This window comes from Hipposideros armiger, unplaced genomic scaffold, assembly GCF_001890085.2.
Source record: "Hipposideros armiger isolate ML-2016 unplaced genomic scaffold, ASM189008v1 scaffold_106, whole genome shotgun sequence".
Classification (NCBI taxonomy): Eukaryota; Metazoa; Chordata; class Mammalia; order Chiroptera; family Hipposideridae; genus Hipposideros; species Hipposideros armiger.
The window spans coordinates 338,464-347,841 of record NW_017731456.1 but is presented as its reverse complement, the minus strand read 5'-3'; the positions used below and the strand labels follow the sequence as shown (position 1 = coordinate 347,841).

The following is a 9,378-nucleotide window of genomic DNA, read 5'->3' as shown; positions in this document are numbered from 1 at the left end:
AACTAAGATTGAACACGGCACCTTGAGCTGAGCGGGCTGTGAGCTGCTGACAGGCATCCAGATGGCGACGGGACTTGGAGCTGAGCTAACTGCACCCTCCACAACTAAGATTGAAGGACAACAACTTGGCTGTTCCCCTTCCCCAATTCCCCAACAGCGTTCCCCTTCCCTAATTCCCCAATAAAATCTTAAAAAAAAAAAAAAGGTTAAGAAACACAGAATTAAGGGATGAAAAAGACACTATGAGTAGTTTAGGGCTGAGGGAGGTTGGAGAAAAAAAAAAACAGAAAAATCTCAAATTTATAAACATCCATCTATAGTGACACCCACCTTAGCTGTTAAACAGACCATCTTACATAGTTGTAAATAATAGCCATAGAAATGTAGCTTTCAACTTGATTTTTTACTGAAAAATTAGAAAAAATTCTGAATATGGCATTGTGTTTCAGAGCAAGGAAAATCATCATTCCTCTGTTCAGAAACAGACCAAAGAGGACACACATGAGACTGGGCTGGTCTGTTTTGATTTGATTATTCTACCAGATATACATTTTTAAAAAATGTAATCATTAGAGCAGTCCATTGCCACAGGGAAACAAGCTTAAGAAATCTTCCAGGATTTCTTCCCATGTACCAGTCACTCTGACATGCAAAATATACCTGAGTAAATTTGACAGAATTTTTCAAATACCAATATTAATGATGTTTAGTTGAGCATTCAAATTAAATCAAGAAGCAGAAGAAAAACTACACTTTCCAAAATTTCTAAAATAAATGCATCTGAAAAGCAGATAAATATACCACGAGAGCTAGTATGGGTCTGAACCCTGTTTCATTTGGGCCACAAATAGTAAATTCCCTTTTCTAGCTATATAAACGCCCCCAGGGGGCACCCTTAGCTTTTGGTGCTTGTCAACACTGATAAACAATGTTGGTTCTAGGCATTAAGAGGCCTTAGTGACTGAGAAGGCATGGATAGGACCTCCCTCCAGGAATGTAGGGGAGGCTTGTGTTTATCAAAGCCATGGTATTGGAGGGGCAAAAGGCAACAATACCAGTCGGTCACCATGATAAAAAATTTCCAAAAATATATTTTTCCTTTTAAATAACAACAACAACATGAACAACCAATGTTGAAACATTATATGCAATGGTTACAAATGAAGACAAAAGGTAACTTAGAAGATCAAAACTTCAGCCCAAAAGTCACAAGCCTGTATGTCCTACTCTACAGGAACTGCAGAACACAATTATGTTTTCTTATTCAGGTAGAAGCATTCAATAACGTTCAGGATAAGGGAGATACTTATCACAAAAGACACAAATGCATTTCTGTTATTATATTTGAGTATGCTGTAACAGATTTTATTTTCAAGCACTAAATTTTGTGATTCTTTTTTTGACAATACCAACCAAGCCTGGCCCCGACCCCCGACTGAGAAGCTTGTGTCATAACACCAAGCTTCTCAACTTTAGGAAAAAACCCAGTATCCCATGGAGAGGTTTAATTTTCTGGGGAGACACGAACGTCATCCATTCTTTCCAGCAATTAGAGAATAACCATTTATTCATTATTAATTACACAAATTTAGATGCTCAGGAAGGGGAGCTATGTTCCACACATTTGGAAATATTTGCTTTTCATGTTGTCCCATTACATTCTTAAATTTCTTTGCGTATTCAGGATGGTCAAGAAGCTCCTAAGTTGACTGCAGCCTTGAAAGGAGGCCTACTTGGAGTTTTGGCAACGGATCTGCTAGGTTACAAAGTGAACGCAATGTGTCTGCAGGCACAAGAAGTGGTACATTAACAAATCACTACAACCACTGAAACCGTCCATTCATACAGTTTATTCCACTAGACTGCAATTTTATACACAGTACGAAGGGGTTTCCTGATAGCACACATAGTTTACTTCCTGTAGTGCTGAAGAACCAATTGTGGTTTTTTTTTACAGCATATCATAATACCCTATCGTTAAAACATTATTCAGAGTGAATTTTTTTCCAACTACATATAAATGGAGATTTACCACACACACGGTGCAAGAATGTCTTTATAACATATCGGAATCACAAAATGTGAATCTAAAAATACATCACTGTAATTAGAACACTACTTTAAAGTTACAATGCCCCATGTTCTATCAGCCAGATTTGATTATTCTCTGTACACATCACAAAACAGTTTGGTGAATAACTTCTTGGATAACTGTCAGCAGCTTTGAACCATGATTTCGAAAGAAATCTTTAATATACAATCAAAATTTCAAATTTTAAAAATTTCTATGCAATAATCTCAGAATCGAAATGGGACATTTAAAAATTTATAGTCTCTGAAACAAGGAGAATAAATACAACCCCTCTGTGAGCTGAAAGGCTGGGGTTGTAATATTAGGTTTCGTAAAAACCTAAGAAAAGCATTGCATGGGGAATGGAAATGCGTCAAAAAAAACCCATAAGATTTCTTTAAAATCTTCTTGGATTTCTCTGCCCCCTCCCCAACCTCTGTCAAACACAGAGGAAGAATACTGCATTACAAATAAAGACACGTTTCCATGAAATGACGTTCTAAAGGAAATGTATGTAAACAAGTCAGACAGACAGATTTCTTCATTTTCCCATTTCGTGGAACAGGGCAGTGGGATGATGCCAGTTAAATAACAAATAGAACTCCTTAGTCAAAGAACCACTTCATCACACGTAAAACAGCTAGGGATAATTGCTGAAAATTTCTCACGTATTTCCTTTTCTTTCCCCCAAAGTTTGAGAATGTTTGAAAGTTCAATAAATAGTAGAAAAATAATCCTTTACTTAGAAATTTTGAGATGCATCATTTAGAGCTCACTATGAGTTCCATACAGCAATTGTGGTATCTAGGTACCGCTAAGAAACAAAGTGAAATCTTCAAAGCACACGTTTCTATCCGGCGGTGCCGCATTCCCAGTCACTGGGTGAGCACATTTTTCTCTCTTCCAGTTTAAGGACAGCCCAGCGTTTCTGGCTCCTTGCAACATTCCTCTGGCTCATCTTAACGAAGGTTCGCAATGTTTCATTTATAGGGTTCGTCTCTGTGTTTGGAGGTTTGCCTTCTGCTCCATTCCGTTAGGATGATGGCAGGTTCATTAATCAGGCTAATTTCCCCTCCATTCCAGAACCAGCCTCGCACCTTCCCAAGTGGGGTTTTGTTGCTGTTTCTCTTGCTGTCCAACATGTGAACAGGCAGGAAATGAGTTAAACCACTCGGGACACAGCCCGAACACAGGGGGTTTCTCGCTGGGGAGTGTATGCTGGCTCTTTTCCCCTCCAGAACATGCTACCGTAGCTCCCAGATCCCGTCTTCTTCTCCCAGAGGTGAGGGGCCTGTTAGCATTCGGCGTCCACGGTGTGGACCGTCACGGCCGCCTGTAAGTGGTGGCTGTGATGGAGCGTGGGGTGGTGTAAGCGGTAGTGGTGGAACTTGTTACTTAGTAGGGCCGCGGTCTGAGGCGGGGCGTCCAGGTCCAAGTCCTCATCGTGGTTCCCCACATCGACCCCTGCTGACAAGGGGTCATTGTTGCACGGAGGGTTTTCGCTGTCTTCCTGGGGGCTCATGGTGCTGTAGCCTAGAAAACGAACAAACAAATAAGCAGCTGAGAGCTTCCCCACGCGGCCAGGAGAGGTCACTTAAGGCTTCTAGGGCACCGGGAGGTGTTGCCTACGCTTGCAGGCTGTCAGTGGACGGTGAAGTGACTTATTTTTAAAGACATCTTTTGTTGACTGTTTCTTTCTTAAAACAATTACACAAGAAATACCGCATCATTTTAGACAACTGAGAAAGTATGGTAAGAGAAAACTATACATACAAGGACCTTTTCCCCAAACCAACAACATAAAAACTAAAATGAGCTCACATCTCATCCGATCCATAGGTAACTACCAGTGATGTCTGGGGAACTAGCCTCCTATACTTTTTCCTGAGATAAGACTATTTTTTTATTTTAAAGGGGGGTAAAAAAAAAAAAAAAAGAAGGCAGCTTCAAGAAAAAGGTCCTAATGGGACTATCATCAGTTGAGGGCTGGTGGGGAAAACTGGGCTTCAATTCAAAATGCATGAATGCGATGCCACAGTGAGAAGAAAACCAACAGCCACCATTATCTGCACACAGGCTCCGTGGCAGGCACTGATGTTATGTAATTCCTACATATCAACAAGGCATGTATTTTACTATTCATTTTACAGGTGAGGAAAACGATGATCAGATATCGTTTGCCTAAAGTTCCAGCAGTGAAACACTAGCTCCACACACACCCACAGCAACTAGCAAAGGAATCAACTATTCTCTGTATAAGTTGGCTCACTGTATTTAAAGATTAATTTCTTCTGGTTTTCTAAGTAATGCATGTTTCAAAAGAAAATGCCCTTGCTGATCAAAGGACTCCCTTCCAAGAACCCTGGCATGTTTTTAAATATTGCAAAAATCCCCTTTAAAATTTTTGAGAAGTGACAGCTCATTAATATTTCCGCTGCATCTACAGTTAGCATCATCAGTCAGCACTCACCCGTGGGTAGTGCTAGTCACATTTACGGCTGCAAAATTGATGTGCTTGCATACAGCCAAAGCAGGAATAGTTGGTGGTTGAAAAATGTACGCTCCATGCACAAATGAGAAGGGCCATTTTCTGTCCTCTGTGAAATGTCTCAAATGACCGAATTATTTAGGTCAGTCCAAGGCAACAACTATTTATTGGGCAACTACTCTGCACAAGACACCATGCTGGGCACTGCAGGAGACACAGATGAAAACCACCATGGTCCCTGCACGAGGCGCTCCAAAGGTAGTGCTTGTGAAATAAAACAAGTGTAAACATAGCTCAATTCAATTGTTTATTGGGGCAGCTGGTTAGCTCAGTTGGTTAGAGCGCAGTGCTCATAACACCAAGGTTGCGGGTTCGATCCCTGAACGGGCCACTGAGCTGCACCCTCCACAACTGGATTGAAAAACTACTTGACTTGGAGCTGATGGGTCCTGGAAAAATGCACTGTTCCCCAATAAAGAAAAAAAGATTATTCATTTATTGAAGACCGTTATGGGGCTGGAGGGGGAGACTATGAAACATGAATAAGAGGGTCTCTTTTCCTTAAGGATTTCACAACCAAGTATGAGACAGATACCTATGACGCTAAGCTTACTCTAATGCAGGTAATGGTAAGTGCTATAATTGAGGTATAACTGAAATTCAGAACAGGGAGTCACTACTTTTGGCTGGGGGAATGAGAAAGTGTCACAGAATAACTCATATTTTAGTTAGGCTTAAATGGATGAGTAGGAGTTTGGGAAGTAGACAGGAGTAAAGGAACAGATGAGCACAGCTAGGGTGTAGAAACCTAAGGCCATTCCTGTACAATGTGGCTAGGATGAGTGCTAGCAGGTCGCTGGACAAGAGGGCAGATCGTAAGGGCCATGCTGAAGCTTAGAAAATGAAGGGGCAATACAAGATTTTGAGACCCCCCCCCTACTTTCCCACCCCCAATGGCATGATCATTTCTTTGTTTTAAAAAGCAAGTTCTGGTGGCAGTTTGGAAGATGAATAAAAAAAGAGGTGGGGCAGTTAGTTAGAAGGTTATTGCAACAGCCCAGGTGAGAAATTAAGAATTAAAACTTAGTGGTATGGGACTAGCCAGATTTAAAAGCTATCTCAGAGGTGGAAATAATAGCATCTGGTAAGCAGTTAGATATGGGGGGCACTGGGGGTGAGTATGGTTAAAGGGAACTGTGACTCTGAGTCAGGATCATAAGAGAGGGAGACTCAGAAATCCCAAGGCTCAGGGAAGAAATTAATTGTTTTTGTACACCTTGATTTTGAGAGTTTCTGGGTCACAAATGTGGAGCTCTCATGAGACGTAAGGGCAAAAGAGGGCAAGTTCACTGACGTCTGTGGTGTCATTAGTGAGTGCCTTCTGGGTGCCAGGTACCAGGCTAGGAGTTCAACAGAAAAGGGGGTGAGGAGAGGCCCCAGCTCTTGGGAAGCCCAGTCAAGAAAGAGAACAGAAGTGCTAAAACAGAGGCCTACCAAAAAGAACACCAAAGTTGGCTACCTTGGCTTTAGGAGACTTGAGGTGATGACACTTAAGGTGGCCCTCGTGGGAGAGATGGGGTTCATTAGGAAAAGAAAGAGGTGGAGGGAAGGTGTCGTGGGTAGGGAGATGAGCATATGCAAAGACAGTAGCCTGACAGGCTCTAGTGGATCTGGGGAATGGTGAAAAGCTTGGTGTGTGGGAGAAATACAGGAAGACGTGGGAGGTACAGCTGGACAGGCAGGCTAAGACCAGCGAGATCAGCAAGGCTGGCTGAAGCGAGGAGTTAGGACTTAGTCATGGGCAGGGGGAGGATGGCAGTGACACGACCTGTACTTTAAGGTGCTTCCTTGTGGCAATGAGGAGGCTGGACAGAAGGAAAGGGAAATCAGAGGCTCAGAGGACGGGGGCTGGAGCGTCAGCCCCAGGAGACAGTGAGGACCTGAAGCGCGACAGTAGCAGTGTTTTAAGTTGAGCAGCCACCGGTTCCAGGAGGCGGTTCAAGAGCAGAGGAGGCTGGATTTGGCGACTAAATGGACTTGCCTGGTCCAGATGCCAGGAGAGTTGACATCCTCGGGCAAGGTCAAGGTTTCTAGGTTCAGGGACTGGGGAAATTGTGATGCCTTCACCCAAGATGAAAAGATCGGGAGCCAGAATGAGTTTCTCAGTTTTTCAGCTTTCCCAGTGCTAAGTCTTAGAATGGACGACTGGATGGTAGGCTCTCAACCTCAGTTACAAAGTGCTATGTCTGCTTATACCACGTTATGCTCTTTACATAAGGAACTGAAGTGGACAAAGTGCTTTTTAGCAAAGCTTCAGTGCCTGTGTTGATTATTTTCAGCCAAGCTTTCGTGCTAGGCTGTCTTCATTGCCTCCGAATATTCCTGGATAGCTCCTATGTCCGCCCATTTATATGCACCTACAGAAACGGTGTTCCTTTTCACATCTGTTGTATAAAATTCATGGTGGTCCTTCTGCCTGGCTCACTTTCCCGCCTTTCCTCATCTTGCTATTGTGCTTTTTTCCAAGGTCTTTTCTGGGAAGAATTCCCAACCAACCACCCCAACCGGCAGTCCTGACAACCTAGGTGGGGTCCGGTGCCCCTTCTGAGAGTTTAAATGACATTCTGTGCACATCTCTATCTAAGATTTTACCATATTATAATAAAATATAGGGCTGTCTTGTCCATGAGCAAATCCTTTTCTAAAGCACAAGGACTTGCTTATCTTTATACTCCCAATATTCAACACGGTGCCTCACACAAAGCAGGCACTTAATTAAAGGAAGAAAAAAAACATACCACGTTCCTAAAGCAAAGACATCGAATAATGTTTTTTAGTTATCTGTGGTGACATTCACCAGTCCTCATACTAATGAGAACATTCTAGAATTCCCTGAGCCCTGTCCAGAAATTCTGACTTAGGGTCCAGGGATGCTCTGAACCTGACTGGTCACAGCCCCACGGGAGTGGTAATGGCGCAGCTGTCTCTGAGACAACTTGGTGGCACTCCCCTTTCTCCTGATGCTTTCTGATGCGAACCCTATCAGAAGTGAACCTCACTTAGGGGGGCCGTTCTATTTAATTTGCTCAGCCCCTTTGTAACTTACTCGGGCATGCCCCTATCTCAGTAATTAACAAAAATCTGGAGGGAGGAAATAAGAATTTGTGGAGAAGCAGGAGAAAGCCAAACACATAGCCCTCACTTAACAAATTAACTGAATGTTTACTCAGTGCCAGGCCATGCTGGTGAGTCCTGGGAACAGTGATGAATAAGACAAACTCGGTGGGTCGGTGACTCATGGAGGAGGAAGCACTAGTTGAGACACAAAGGATATTTACAAACACTGTCAAAGGAAAAATTTCGTTACTGTCCAAAGCAGTTCACAAAAAAAATCTCTGCAAAGACGATCTCAAGCAAGGAACAGTCTTCAGGAAGGAGGTCAGGCGTCCATTAAGAACAGAAGAGTCAACATTAGGCTTTTGTTCTTTGGAATTCTGCTTATATATTTAGCTGATGGTTCCTAAGTAACCTCTCCTGGTGGTTAGGGATGTTAGGTCCCTCTGGGGACTCACTCACCACCCTGTGGTCACAGGGAGTAACTGCAGGACAAAATCTGCACCTCTAGAAAATGGTCTCGGGCTGTGCTATGTAGTCTTTGAGCAAGTTCTCAAGGTTCAGCATTTGCCTTTTGAATTCTTTTGGAGTTTGCTTCACTAGGGGTCCATTTCCCTTTTACAAAGAAAAAAATATTGCTTAATATACATATGCATAAGTTTTTTAATGAGATGGTAAGCAAAACATAGATTCATAAAGAACAAATATATATTGGTGGTTTTTACCTTAAAAATAAGGAGGTAGATGATTAGGCAGGACATGATATTTTCAAGGTAATAGGCAAAGCAGGGATATAATTAAAATCATAGGTAGTAACTGTTTTTCACCTCCACTTATGACAGTTAACTGTGACTAGCTGAGTGCTGAAAACAACTGTTCTAAGTAGTCTCAGAATATTGACAAAGATGATTCTACTTTTCAAAAAATTACTCTTGCTTTGAGTCAGAGTTTTCTTAAGATACAAAAATTAAAGTTACAATAGATTCTTTTGAAGTCCAAAACTGTTGGCCATGTGAAATATTTCTCAATAAGAAAATGTAGCCTGAAAGTTTCTAAGTGTAGCCTGGTAACGCTTAGGTTCAATTCTAGGAACGTCACAAATCTAAACCATACCTTGAAAGTCTACTCTGCTCAGTACTTATATGTTTATCTATTTTATTCTTTTGAGTTTCCTGTTGTGTATCGGACCCAAGAAGTCTCAGGGAAATACACTCACTGGGTAGCTACAATCCCACCAGTTCAAGGGCCAGCACTGACGCCACTTTCCGTCTGGGGTCTTCCACAATCTACCTGTAGATAAAAGGGGACTATTTCCCCATCTTCTTCTTTGTTCCCCTCCTTTAAGGAAGCTGCCATATTCAGCCTTTTATCAGTTTTATGAATATATGCATTCATCTACCGCTTCCTCCTAAACTGTGAGTTCCTTGAGGGCAGAGTGGGTATGGAGGTGGGGAGGTCAACTCAGAACTCATGCCTGCCACCCATTATTTCACTGAATCCTCACAACTCTACCCAGGAGGAATTTCTAAACCCTGTTTTAATAATTAGGAAACTGAGGTCCCAAGTAACTTTTCTAAGGTCTCACAACTTGGAAAGAAGGGGAAATGTGGGATTCCTGGTTAAGTTCTGCTAGACGGTATCTTAGAAGCTCTTTTTTGCCATGCTGCCTCGCAGAAATGATGCCTCCCCTTCTCCACCTGCCTCC

General features: G+C 42.4%; 1 protein-coding gene across 1 annotated transcript in view; it reads right to left on the bottom strand.

The window, feature by feature from the left end:
• Positions 1 to 1,830: 1,830 nt before the first annotated feature.
• CACHD1 (cache domain containing 1) overlaps positions 1,831 to 9,378 on the bottom strand; it is a 211,010-nt gene continuing 203,462 nt past the window's right edge. Inside the window, exon 27 of the mRNA XM_019646777.1 lies at positions 1,831 to 3,604. Coding sequence (XP_019502322.1) covers positions 3,366 to 3,604 — 239 coding nt within the window. The 3' untranslated portion in view covers positions 1,831 to 3,365. The remainder of the gene's footprint in view (positions 3,605 to 9,378) is intronic.